General features: G+C 39.7%; 1 protein-coding gene across 1 annotated transcript; it reads right to left on the bottom strand.

The window, feature by feature from the left end:
* Nucleotides 1-2,183: 2,183 nt before the first annotated feature.
* On the bottom strand, nucleotides 2,184-13,806 carry LOC142033347 (phospholipid scramblase family member 5-like). Its single transcript, XM_075033250.1, has 7 exons — nucleotides 13,794-13,806; nucleotides 11,075-11,226; nucleotides 6,554-6,596; nucleotides 5,476-5,696; nucleotides 4,329-4,490; nucleotides 3,146-3,307; nucleotides 2,184-2,222 (listed from the first exon to the last, which is right to left on the bottom strand). Exons 1-7 carry the CDS (start codon nucleotides 13,804-13,806, stop codon nucleotides 2,184-2,186), a joined length of 792 nt encoding a protein of 263 aa, XP_074889351.1.
* Between the last annotated feature and the right edge of the window lie 310 nt (nucleotides 13,807-14,116).

Genomic DNA, 14,116 nt, shown 5'->3' with positions numbered 1-14,116 from the left:
GTGGCAGATAGCAGGGAAGCCTGCTGATCCCACTAGGCACTGCATTCAGCCAAGGGTTCAGACACACGTAACTCAACAACAGTGCAAGTACTTGGTTTATATGAGACCCAAGACTGTTGGCTACAATAATAGTCACTTCTGTCCAAGATGGCAAAGGGTTTTAAAGAGAAAAATCAATATAAAAATCTGGCTCTTTTTCTCAATATGCACTAGAGTAAGTCAGGAGTGAAAGGACTGAATTTAATAGAATGATGCCAGTGTGAAACTAGTGAGAATCGCAAATTGGCGTCAGTCATCTGTATTCTTCTGCAAAACTATAAATTTCCACACGAGGGAGCTTCTTGCCCACGAAGCTCACAGGGTGCTTCCTCCTGGGAAAGGTGACAGCAATGGTTCGTTCCCTTTGAGTTTGTAACTTCTGCGGATTGCAGCCTGATTGCACTGCTAAGGATCACAGCGAGAGCCAGTAATGAAACGGTTAACAGATAATGATGATTGTCAGAGCTTGTTAACCACAATTATTTTCAAGACATATGTAAATCTGTATAAATACCTAAGTGTGGTATATAATCTAAAACATACTGTTTAAATCTATAAGCATTCCTGAGTTAATTTCACTATGGGAACATTAGTTGCAACTTCCTGACTTCACTGTGTTTGAATTCATATCCATGAACATTAATTTAAAATTAGTCTAAATATTTGTTGAGAATTAATCATCTGATAAATTTAGCTCTTTTTCATTTTTATGAATTATTCATTATCTCTTCTCCTTTCCGTTGATGTGTTGGTTGTTTGCAAGAATTGAATTACTAGTTCACACTAAAAAAAATAAAAAAATCAAGCTTTCCTGGTGATTTGTAAAATGTTCCCCTTGGAAACTTGACCAGTGACTATGACAGGATTTGTTTTTACCACCAATATTGTACAGTACTTGTTTGCTTCTTGAAAGACCACTGGAGTTGTTAAGAGAGGCATAAGCAAGTTCATACAGCGAATATTTTGCAACAAAAATGTTTTGGTTTCTGTCTTGCATATATATATCATGGATGTTCCTACAAAGGAAGCTTATATTAGTAAAAGCCTGTCGGTGGGAATGTTTGGGAACAGTATGATGAGGCGTGACTACAGGACTGAACAGCTATGTAAAACTGCTATTTGAAATAGAAAAAGCTCCTATTGCACAATCCTATCATAGAAAATACCTGAGCTTGCCAAAGGAAAAGAATAATTCTGTTAAAGACTGCTCTCCAGCAAGTCCGACTGAAAAGTTACCAATCACCAGATATTATAAAGAGGAACAAACCTTTTAAGGAACGTCTTGAGTGGATGGGAGCAAGAATCCTTAACACTGGGTAGTTCAAAGTGAAGTCATTTTTGCGCCTCTAGCACATAGAGGACCACCTCTCAAACCTTATAGCCTGCCTTCATTAAAAATACTGGAAGACCAGATTTTCTGAATAGAGCTCACATTCTGAAGTCTAGTGCTGGAAGCCTAATTTCTGGCTGCCACTCATTAAACAAATCTTTGCCATAAAATTAATTTACTAGCAAACATAACTTCCTTTCTTTCAACTCACTGAAACAGATAACATCTTAAACTTCCCATCGGGTGACGTCTTTATATGTGTTACTTTCAATCTCAGTTTGTTACTATTAATTAAATAACAAATCAGAAAATTACTTCTAAAATTATGAAAAAGCAAAACCCCCAGAACACACCCTCATGTGGTTAGTAACTGGTACCAGGACTTGCAAAACATCAAAGGCTTCTCTAAACATAGCCTTTCATCAGTGACGCTGCAAGCCTTCATCTAATCTTTCATGATTTCCCATGCAGGAACATCAAAAGAGAAGAAAGAAAATAGTACTGTTCCAAAGCAACGGTGCTCTGTGTGAAAAGTATGTGTTTAGCTACAACGCACATAAAATGTAAGTGGGAAATTATTATTTACATGAGACATATTTTAATAAACATCATCATTATCTCCCTATCTTTTCCTATTAGGAACAAGGATTTGTGCTGTTCAAAATCATGTCCAAAGCTCAAGCGATTTCTGGAAGAAAATGAAAAAGAATTAGAAAGTATCTAACGTATAAGTCTTCAAAGCAAGAAGATCAATTTATGTTCATTTTTACTTACTGAAACACATTCTGCATATTTTATTGTTTCTGTCATCTTGTTATAATCCATCTAAAGAGTTTTCAAAGAACATTAAGTCCTACAAATAAACAAACTGTGAATAATATTGAAGGTACAAAAATGCAACAATTACTCTCAAAAGTCTTACTTGTAGGATTTTGTTACAAAAAGTAATTAGATTAGTCATTCGTTTTCTGTTACTCTGCCACTGAGCAAAACGAGTTTTGGAGGACACAATCCAAAAATCTTTGAGAGCTACATTTCTCTCCTAATAAAAGCAAAATTTCTGAATCATTGCTATTTTAAAGCAAAGCAGTAAATAATTGAAATAGTTTTGTCCTTTTGTTCTATATTCTCTGATGTATCACAGATTATTTTGAAACCATTGCACATTAATATTAACCCATTAGTGTTGGCAAAAGAGGTACACAGCAAATATCAATTTGTAATTCTAGGAAACATGCTTCTTAACTTCATCCTTACCCCTAGCAGTGAGTATTCTCCTTTTCATGTAATTCTTACCTTACGATTATCTTCACAAGGGAATTTTTTAGGAATTTTATACGACTTGAAGTCTTACATGTAACACTCGACAGAACTATTGAAGTGACACTCACGGTTTGAAATTACCGTTAGAAATAACAGAACTGTTGTTCTGGTTCATACGCCCATTCAAACACAATGGATAAGGGATTTGGGGGAGTTTGGTAAGTTCGACATGTATGTTGGTATTTGATCCTGCCATGCAAGACATTGAACTACAGGTGGGATACTATTTAAACAGTTTAATAAACAAAAATTTAGGAACCTAAAGATGCTCAGCAAATAAAAACCAAAAGCAGCCATAAAAATTAAAAGGTTTCCAGTTAATTTCTCTTTTAGGTAGTAGGTTTGGCTTTCTACTCCACTTATGCCTTTGTAGGATCACAGCTGATAGTAAAGGCCCCTTTGGTCCCAGTCTGCCTCAGTCTGTAGGTCTGCCTCTTGGTTTTGCATACTTACAATGAGGAAACAAGCACCAATCATTACTGCCTTGATTCTCACATCAAGATCTACAGGGACCTGGATCCCAAAGTTGGCGGTGTTGGTAAAGACATTGTTTACAAATCCAGACCAGTACTTGGAAATTTTGCCAATCGTTGACATCTCATTGAGAGCTTTCACCTGCACGAATAAAAAACAGGAATACACCTAAATGTAAGTAAATTATATCTCCACAGAATTAATGACTGTGCCCTGCCACACAGAGTATGCTATAGTTGTCAGGTTCTTCTTTTATTCTTATCATTGAGATGCTCTATTAGTGTCAGATATGCCTTTTTAGGAGTGGCACACAAGAAAGGGTCTCAAGTTTGGAAACATCAGCATCTTTAGAGCTGGCAGAAAAGGGGAGGAAAGCAATTGTGAACATTTATACCACTTTTGCTCTTCTTCCACAATGATTTTTTTTTTTTCCTGTCTTGTGTTTCTGATATGCTCCAAGTCACAGCATTACCATTGCTATGGACTGCTGTCCCCTGCAACTGACAGATATGTTCTCAATTATGTAGCCATCTGCATGTTTCTCAGAGTATACTGAAATTTTGGACAGTACCCCCTGAAGGCTTCTGATTTGGCTAACAAGTTGATCAACACAGAAGCTCTTTTACAATTCCTTAACTAAGGCAAAGTGCTTTGTTCACATCACAAAACTCTGCCCAGGGTTTTTTTAAGCATCTCCCATTCTCTCTCTCATCCCTGAAATATCTCAATGGCTCCTCAGAATTATTTTTCTCCTGATCAGTGTTGTCAAATGGATGTAGACATATTGGGCAGTAATCCTGCCCATGGTTCTCAGTCTGAGAGTAATGAAGGCAGCAGATTGAATGCCACAGGCTTCAAGGGACCATGTGTCAGGTAACGGTGAATGCATGTGGGATGAAACCCTGAGCCTATCAAAATCAATGGTTTAGTGCTCATGGACTGCAGAGGACCAGGACTTCACTTAGCGACATGTTTATTTCCTTCAAGGAATTGTTACTCCTGTCCAGAAAACATCTGTAGGTATCTGAGAGTACAAGTCAGGAACTCCAATGCACATTGTTGTTCTTCTGTTCCATAATTATAGCAATGTACCTAATATTTTTAAGGGTAGAATAAAAGGATTTTTGAGTGAGAAATTTATTAAAAGTAGTAGGAAACGTACCTCAAAGTCAACATCTTCAAAACAGCCACAGGTTGCATATGGGCCAATTATTTTTAGTACATCTTCTTTACTTTCATTCTGTATAGTAAACTTTGGCAGAAAGGGGTCCCACTTCTGTACAACATACCCAGCTATTGTACCTGGTGGGGACTGAACTTCTAACTAGCAAATAAAAGAAAACAAAAAAATCTTATAAACTAATTTTATATTAGTATATTTTTCCATAATAGTGTATTGTTTATATAACAACAAAATATTTATTTATTGAATATAATTATATATAATTTTACCAAACTGTGAACAGGATATTACGAAGCTGTCTAATGGTGTTTTTAAATATAGTGGACAATATGAAGCTCAAAAGCTGCACCAGAAGCTAAGATCTTAAGATTTGATAAAAGCCATATGCTGTGAAAAGTTTTTGTTACTGTAATCAGTGAGTATCCTATAAACTTTTTTATACAGTAGCTATGCTACCAAAGGACCTGTTTTTTTTAAAACCCTGATGCAGTACTGAGAAAGTAGGTAGAGTTAACCTATAAAACATTTTCATAAAACAAGAAAGATGTCTGAATAAAGGAGAGTCACAAATAAGGAGAAAAGATCTGATACTCTACAGGATCTGCATTTTTCACTCAAAGCAGCTTATTTCCGAGTTCTGCAATTTTCCAGAGGTAGATGGCCTCGAAGAGGCAGGGCCACGAAGCGAAGCATCGGCCTCCTCGGCGAGCTGCTTCCCAGTGGTCCCCACACGCACTAATGGCCTCCAGGGCTCCTCCACACTCGGGAGGACAGTGGGTGATTTCCATCTGTAGCATTAACAAACCTTGGTCTGTGTCAGGGCAAGCAGTGTTTTGGGGTGTTACCTGACCGGAGAGACATCTGTATCATCAGACACAAAAGCTTTATTTGAGATGTAAGCAAAGTAAGGTCCCATGGAAGGGAGGAGCCATGCTGGGAATGTAACTCACAAAACGGTCTCATTTAGCAACAGTTACTTCTAAACGAAGGTCTCCACGCAGTCCTCCAGGCTGAGAGGTGGGTGCGAATTCCTTCCTGCCATCCCCGCAGAGGTTGCATGAGGCTTCATTAATGCTGTGCACATACAGCGAGAAGCTCGGACAAAAGGCAATTAGGATTCACTCACCTCTTGCAGGAAGCAGGGGAACCAGCAGCTGTTGCATCTCAAGGGTCTGTTCACTGTAATCACTTCTCGGCCCACGTTATCAGCAATCCTTATGGTGAAAGACCTTATAGGCGAACACAAGTTACGATCAAAGCAATCATTTTCTTCTACTGCAAAGTAAACTCTTTGTCCCAAATGGTTTTTTATCTCATATTTGCTGGAGGTCTCTGTGCCAAGTATGGCTAATAAAGCAAAACAAGTAGAGCATTGCCTTAGTATAATGTTAGTGTATATATATATCTATATATCTATCAGCATATATTCTAAAAACCTATGGAACAAAAACTGTTTAAAAAATTGTTTTGAAAGAATGACATAAAGAAAATACACAATTATAAGGAAATAATAATGTCAGGTCTGTATTTTGAAGGAACTTTTAGTTCAAAGACTTTGATTTGCTGTACACTAAAGTACATATTACAAAACAGAATTCAGATCCTGAGTTTTGGTTTGGGCTTTTTCTTACTTGATCATCTGTGAAAAGTAACAATATGATGCTGTCCCGCTTCAGTGACAGAACTTTCACCCAGCGAGGTATCCAAGAATCAGGCCAAAAACATTTTGAATGAGAGAAATGCATTAAAAAGCATTTTACTTGCAGAACTTAATACTCGTTCAGTACTTTGAAATTCTGAGGAACGATGTAAATAGAAACTCTTATGCTTCATTTTGTGCCTTCTGACCTTCCTTTCTTTATTTGCTCTGTTTCTCACGGCATGTTAATTATTGTTAAAACAATGAACTTTTCCATGGATTGGAAAGATGGTTAAACTTTAATAACTTTGAGAGGGAGGTGTCTGAAGGAAATTTAGGACTGGTGTAGAGATTGCTCACTGTAATCTTTCTCTCCTCATTGGGTTGCTGCAGGACAGCCATAAAGAAAGTGAGCTTTCACCATACTAACATCACATTACAGGCCTTGATGCAAGGTCAGCAGGAGGCTTCGCAATGACTTCAGCAAGGTGGGGGCAAGACTTGGAAGCCTTTTGGAGACATCTGTGTACCAGCACTGTCAAAGAGCAACAAGGATCACACATACCTTCAAGAAGATCCACTTGCTGATGAATAATTATCCTATCCAGCTGTTTAAAAAAAATAAACACGATGGTGAGTGTTGGAAAGGTCTGGGGCTGCCAGTAATCACCTGCCTATTTTTAGTGTTTATGTTCCTGTTATTAGGATTTCTTTCCTTCCCGAGGTGCACAAGCTGGGTGCCTAAGGGCTATCTCAAGGCACACTTTAGACATCTCTCTGAAATGATGACTGAAGAGTGTGACATTGGGTGCTGTGGTCATGTAATTCACCCGCACGTTTGAAGAAGAATAATCTTCACTGGGGGAATGAGGAAGACAACAACAATGGAAAGATGTATGTGAGAAGCAGGAGCCACTTCTCATTCCTGTTCCTCCCTCCTGGTCTTGGCAGAGTGGAAGACCCTTACCCCAAAGCCAAGGTTAGTGCTGGGCACTGTGGTGGTGCAGGAGGGAATGAGTTTGGGCTGAAGCTCAAACCGTGCTGTAGCCACATCCCAAAGGGGCCCACTGGAGCAGCCCAGCAAGGCAATTGGGCGATGCCAGCGACGGCACACGCGAGCTTTAACACTCTGATCTCAGGCACCGGGAGTTCTGCACCCTAAATCTGGCAAACGGTCATGCCAGGGTGCCAGAATGAGCAAAACAGCAGCTCCCCAGAGAAACCCTCTGCTGGCTGAAACTGCTTTCCCCTGTGAGCTGGTTACAAATGCAGGAGAAAAAACGTTTGCCATGATACCCAGCTTTGCTGTGCTTATCACCCCTCTACCATTATTCTTTTTTAGAGAACAGTCACTAGTATTATAAAACCAGCAAGACTTAATTTCAGTCTACCTTTCAGTTTTATGTGACTTTTTATGCCTGTTTTATGTGATAGTTTAGGCTTTGCTAATCTCTTTTCCTTAAATTCCTGATGGGCAAACGCTTGGCACAGGATATTGACATTACTCACAGCTGCAGACAGAAAGCACACAGCAACCTTCTGAGACCAGCATGTCACAGCTCTTCAGCGTCTGTAAATTTTACAATTGATAAATCTTGCCTGGTACGTATTCAAACTGTTGCAGCCATTTGTCAATTCTAGTCATCTCCTGCAGCTAGTTCAGGCTGCAAAGAAAAGCTAGTAAAAGAGAAACTTCTTTATCCCTTTCATTAATCTCTGAAATGTGCATGCCAGTAATTGAAATAATAAAAAATATTTGGACTTAAAAATTTTCTCCCAAGAATCTTTGCTGTTTGTTGTTTAGGTTTCATGAGAGAAGTGAACTCTTGGACCTCATGGGAAGTGCTCTGCTGATGAAAAAAGAATAAACAAGTTAAAAATGGTAGGGCTATTTTAATATTTTAATATTGATTTTAAAATATGGATTTCTTTGCCCCACATAGACTTTCACAGGGGAAAGAAAGTTAATGTGCCTGAACTGTTAAAGGCTTTGAGTGATTTTGGTCTGTGTGTTGGTTTATTGTGAACAGTGTATGAACAGTGTTGAGACAACGTGGCTGTACCACTTGTTAGGCTTGTTTTGCCTTTCACTGATTTCTGCAAGGCAGCTATTTTATTGGGGCACTTGTGGATTAAGGGAATTCTGCACTTGCATTTGAAAGCATCTAAAGCCCTTTGATTTACACAAGGGTCTGAGTCCTCCTGAGCTCAGAAATGTTGAAATTCCTTATACACATCTAATTCTCAGTATTCAGTTTTGTGGGCATTAAATTTACATGTGATCAGTCTAACCAAGTCTAAACTAAGAAGCTCTTTACAAAATTGGTTAAGCCTGAATGGTGGCACAACATGCTGTTGAGCTACTTGGAAAATTCTTCTCTGAGGTCTCGTCTGTCTGTTCCTGCTATGGTAAAAGTTTCCTTCGATTTTTGTGATGGACCCTGGACAATTCCTCAAACTATGGCTGTGAACTGGAAGATACTAATGAGGTTTGGGTAACTTTTTTCATAGGAAGTTGTTTAAAGAGTGTCAATTCTGTGATAGTTATAGAAAGTGTGGTATCCATTTGCCAAGGCAGAAGCAGTTTATTGCCCTTCTCTGGTGCACCTTGAACAGCTGAGTGAATCGCTCCTCAGCCTGACTGATCCTGGGTTTGTATTTGCAGGGTGAAATATTGCTGTCTGGCCTTAACGTACAGGACAGATATTTTCTTTTCCTGTCATCCAACACTATATGCTGTGTCCCTAAGTTGCTGTTTAGAATGAGACTGTAGGGATCTCTCTGAGATTCACTAAATTTGGATCCTTGTTTCAGAGTCAAACATATCATGGTCTTATTAAGAAATATATTCAGCTTTCTCAAATCTATCTAGCTATCTTCCCCACTCCTGCTGGAGATAATCCCAGAACCTCATTTCTATTTGTTTTCCTGTATTTATTCACAACCATTTTCTATATAATCTTTCTTCCGGTAATATAATCCTATAAATTAAATGTCTGTCTGTCTGTCCCACAGGTTGCTTACTCTTCTAGGTACTCTGTCACGGTTCCCTCTCTGGTAGCGTTTCTTCAGTCTAAAGATGAAACACTTGCAGTCTTGTTTTAAAGCTGGTTCTCTATTCCCCACATCCTTCCAGTAACACTTGTCTGTGCCTGTTTCAATTTGGACCCACCTTTCCCCAATACACACACAACCAGAAGGATACACAGTATTCCAGTCTTCCCAATGGCATCAACAATACCCAGTTCTGCTAGAAACATCTTCATTCATTTGAGAATTTCATTACGTGAAAATCTCTTAGTCCATCAGTATAAATCCCAAGGGAACACCCTGGCAGCTGTGAATCCCACACTCATTCTGCAGGCAGCCCTCTCCCTGCTGGTCGGATCTCCTTTCTGCTCCAATCTATCCTGTATGAGCTTGTTTCATTAGTCACACAAACAGTATGACTTCAGCATCGCTCACCAAAATGTTCTGCAACACACGGAAACTCTAGCTGTGGGTATATGCCAATAATCAGCATTGCACACATGCTTTCCACTTTTCAGACTGCAGAGAAAATTGAGAATAATTAGCAAGGGCTGCAGCACAGACACATGGTTATTGGGTTGAGAGCATGCATGAGTGAGGTCTTGAGTTCTAGTTATAGTTCTGACAGCGACTTGCTCTTTTGTCATTATGTCAGATATAAAGCTTCTATAAAATGGAGTAATAGAATTTGCTTACCCACATTGTATAGGTAAATCTGAGGCATAATTCATGTTTGTACGCGAGACTGAATATGTAACCTGCCAAGTATTTACTATCACAATCACTTTTAGACTGAAAAACCTAGCTCCCACAGTCTGTGAGCAAATGCTCATGTAATTGACAACACATATCATTTTGTGCATGGGCACCATGAAATGAAAATCATAACTCCACATGAAAGATTGTTTCTGAAGTGCATCTCAGTTTCATTAGCTATCTAGGTAACTGAGCTCCAAATATAAAATGCATTCAGTTCCTGCTTCTGTACAAAACTACCAGAAACTCCTATCTAAAATACAGACCTCGAGCAAACTAAATGTTTCCCAGCACCACCAAAATACAAACACAGCAGAAGCGTATGTACCAGAATCACAACCTGACAACACTGGGTGCCTGATTCTGTCCCTGCCCATACCAGGCAGGGTGTATGACGTAACTCAGCATATATGAGAGTGGCAGAATCCAGCCCCATGTGAAATGCAAACTGGAGTCAGTGTCAAAGCGGTAGCAGGGAGTGACCCTCCCAGTAAAAAAATGCAGGAAAAGATGAAACTTCTGGAGCAGAGCTGCAGACCATCACTGGTCTGAGCTCCAGGAGCTGAGAGGTTTCACAGAGCAAGATGGACAGCCACACGTGAAGCAGTAAGACGAAGAAAACTTCAGCATTCCCTTTCCCTCCCCTGCCTGTGACCAACTTGCCCACTTCTATTTCCAGGCATTTCCCTCTCTCAGGCACTAGCGCTTTCCTGCCCCACGACCCAACACAGAGTGGGAGGGGTTTGTGTGGCCAACACTCACCAAGTTGTCTCCTTGGGAGCTTGCCTCCCCAGGACCTTACCTCTAACCTAGAGAGCACTCTCCTTGGCAGAAGGAGTTTGCTCAAAGACCTTCGTGTTCCTCAAAGAATGGGTTATAAGGAGGTGACAATTCCTTCACACACTGCCTGTTTTAGTCTTTTTGAGGCCAGCCAGAGTTTGATAGCCATTTCCCTGAGGGTGAGCTTTTAAGGAGCTGGAAGGAAACTGAGGGGACAATGACAGGGGTAATACTGTGACCTAGAAAAAGTCCTAGAGGGAAGAAAACCATGGCTTTGGTGCAAGGAGAGCTGCATGCACAACAAATGGATTTCTATAAAAATGAACGGCAGCAGTGAAGAAAGGGCTTGTCATTCCTACGCTCCTTATTTCATAGTAATATCAAACAACAAAAAAGCCTCTCCATCCCCACCTGCCCCTCCCCCAAGAAAAAAAAAAAAACAAACCACCCCATCCCCCAAGGTATCAAAGAAGTCTATAAGGAAAAAAAAACAATTCTAACATTTGGAAAGATTCAGGACCTGGCTCAGGTACTCCAGACCAGGTGGCAAGTTATGAGTGTGTGATGTTTGCTTCCAGAGACTTGTTGGTTCAACAGGCTTATTCTGTTCAGGAAGGTCAGAAGAACCAGGGAGGTAATCCTTAAAGATTGGGTTCGTTTGTCCCTGAGATTCTGCAGGAAAAGAAGGAAAAAAAAATCAGGAATTAACAGGGCCAAACAGTAGCTAGCTGCTTGGATCAAAACTGGAACAAAAATGTCACATTCTGCCTGTCACTATATCAGCATTTTAGTTCAGATCATGAGTGAGGATCTGAAACAAATCTCCTGATGGTCCCACACTTTGAGCGCTCTGGTTCACTTTATAAAGCAGTCTTAGGGGACACAAAGTGGAATGCCTGTAGATGAAACTAAACCATGAGACATGGTCTTGGAGGGCGCCTAATCCGCTGTGACAGCTTGTGAGCACTCCGTCTGTGTGACAGGGCTGGAGCTGGTCTGGGCTCACACACAGGGTAGCCACAAGCTCCTCAGCACGAGCTGCTCAGCCCTGCTCCCCGTGAGCTGCCCTGCACGCTGGTGTACACCAAACTGCTGAGGGCTTGCTTCTAGCAAGATGCTTTCTAGCATCTTGAGAGCACGCATATTTTCTCTTAATTAGAGATAGCCTTTTCAGGGATCTCAGGTTCTCCAGGCTGGATGTTACAACCCTGGTATCAAAGTCTCTTACAGTCTATTATTCATTATTATCTTGATGAAAAGATCAGATATCGTTAAGCTGTGTTTCCTGGTTTGCTATTGCAAACACATCCTTTAGGACACAGTGACGGTTACCTTGGCTAGTGCTGTAAAGGTAACAAGAGTATTTACTCTTACAGGCACCTGCATGCCCACCCCCCTTCATACGCACAGGCACCGTCTCCCACAGCGCAGCGATCACCTTAGCCATTTGATTCTCAACAAACTCCCACTGGTTTTACTACGAGCATCTTTCCACAGCCTGCAGTAACACTGGCTCTGCCAGAATGAGAAAGAGCAAGCTGAAGCTCTCTGCATATAAATGGCAAATCCTTGTGTTCTGTTGAGCCCCTGCGCTTCAGCGGTAAAGCAGTCCCCAAACTGATCATTTTTATCTAATGTGTGACAATACTTAGGCACGATGGGGTTTGAGGTCCAGAAGGAATTTTGGCTCTAAGTCTGAAGCTCTCTTCTGCTGTTGTGGGTTTAAATGAGATCCTTTAGCATTACTTGAACTCACTGTGTCTGATTCATCATTTAATCATATTTTGATCTTAATTTTTCTTTGCAGCCACTGCTTTCTTTCAAAGTCTGAGACCACAGGAAGAAGAAGTAACCCCTTTGAATTTGTGGCTGGGTTTTAAAAATGTATAACTGGGTAATAAATATTTTATATGCTCTTCTGCATCATTTTACCTCACAGGGTTCTGTTACTGCCGTAACTCTTGTTGTTACATGAAATGTCAGGAAGTGGCCGAGTGTTAGTGTTATTCTTGAATAATAAAGAGGAAAAAAAGACAACAAATTGCAGTTCTACCTGTCAAGTTTTAAGCTATACAAAAATCAGACAGTAAATACATTAAATATTGATGACAATCCGAGCTACTCTGACACTGTCTATTTTTGTGGATGTTTCCCATTTCATTTATGGTATGGAAAAACTTAAAAGTTATCGTGTGATACAGTGAGCATTCTGCACCAACATAATTTGTAGAGTTACTTGTCCCTAAAAGAAGTATATTATCAAGTTCCTTCATTATGAAAACCATATTACACAACATTACTATTTTGCTCCTTCTGTTAAGTATGCATTAAAAATATACAAAACCAGATCTCTTCTGTATGGCTAAAGATAAGCAAAATAAAAAAAAAAGTAAATTGCAGGAGTACAACAATGCTGTAATACCTCCTTGCTGCTGTATACCTTTTAGTGCTGCAAATGAAGAATGTCTTGAGTATTTGGGGGGCAACAAAGAGGGGTAAACATTTAGCAAACATAAATAGACATTGCTGAAACTCCCTGGGCCAACATCTGCCTCTGTACTACACAAGAGGGTTACCTCCATAGAGTTGCATTCATGTTAAGAAAAAAACAGATTTGTGTCCTTCTGCTTAGTTTAAGTATTTGAAAGCATGGAAAAAAGTATTTTAGAAGGCTGGTTAGATCAGCTTGCTGCAATGTTTGCCTATAGCCCTGAGTACCCAACCGACTGCTGCTAAAAGACAATACATGACAAAGATGAACCCAAGTAGGAGTAATCTGATTAAATTCAGTTATTCTTCAGATATTTGTTTTTCCTACATGGTTATCAGGACTCTGGCCAGTTTTGAAAGTGAAAAGCATTTGCTGATTTGGTATTTTTGAAGTGAAATAGGAAAGAAGTGTGCAAAAATAGTGGTACCCTTGGCTCAGTACCTACCCTTCCCACGTATTCTGTACCTACAGGTTTAAACACAAAGATACAAACAGTAAATTTACTGATTGAATGCAGATGCTAACGTTTTATAACATATTTTATTCAAATAACATTCTAGTATAGATTTTAGTCTCCTTAGGAACCCCTTGAATGCTGAAAAATTAAAGGAAGCCAAAACAACTGTGCTTTGGCTGATGTGGTTTTAGCCTGAAACTCTCATTTCATCAGATGCTGATTGCTGGAAACATACAAGACTGTAGTTTTCTGTAAACATGATCTAAAAATACAGACTATAGATGCACTTACCTTGAGAGGCCATGAAGCTTCCTGAGTTACTTCTTCAAAGGAAGCCAGGTTAAAAGAAAAGGCTTTTCTTGTTGCAGCAAAGAAAAAAAGAGCACAGCATGCACAAAACTTCAGAAGGTGTCTGTCTACTTCATATCAGCTTACAAAGAACTGGAGGAAATGTATTGCCTTTCTCATGTTCCAGAACACTGCATTTTATGTCGATGGACAACAGGGGGAGATGCTGCTAACAAACAAGAAAAATATTATTCATTTCAAGTCGTTTGCACCAATGGAAGGAGGAAAAAGTGTTTTGTGAATACAAAGAGGCAAAACTTCAATGT

Source organism: Buteo buteo, chromosome 7 (genome assembly GCF_964188355.1).
Source record: "Buteo buteo chromosome 7, bButBut1.hap1.1, whole genome shotgun sequence".
NCBI classification, from domain to species: Eukaryota; Metazoa; Chordata; class Aves; order Accipitriformes; family Accipitridae; genus Buteo; species Buteo buteo.
Note: the sequence above shows the minus strand (reverse complement) of the source record. Positions and strands in the feature narration are given on the sequence as shown.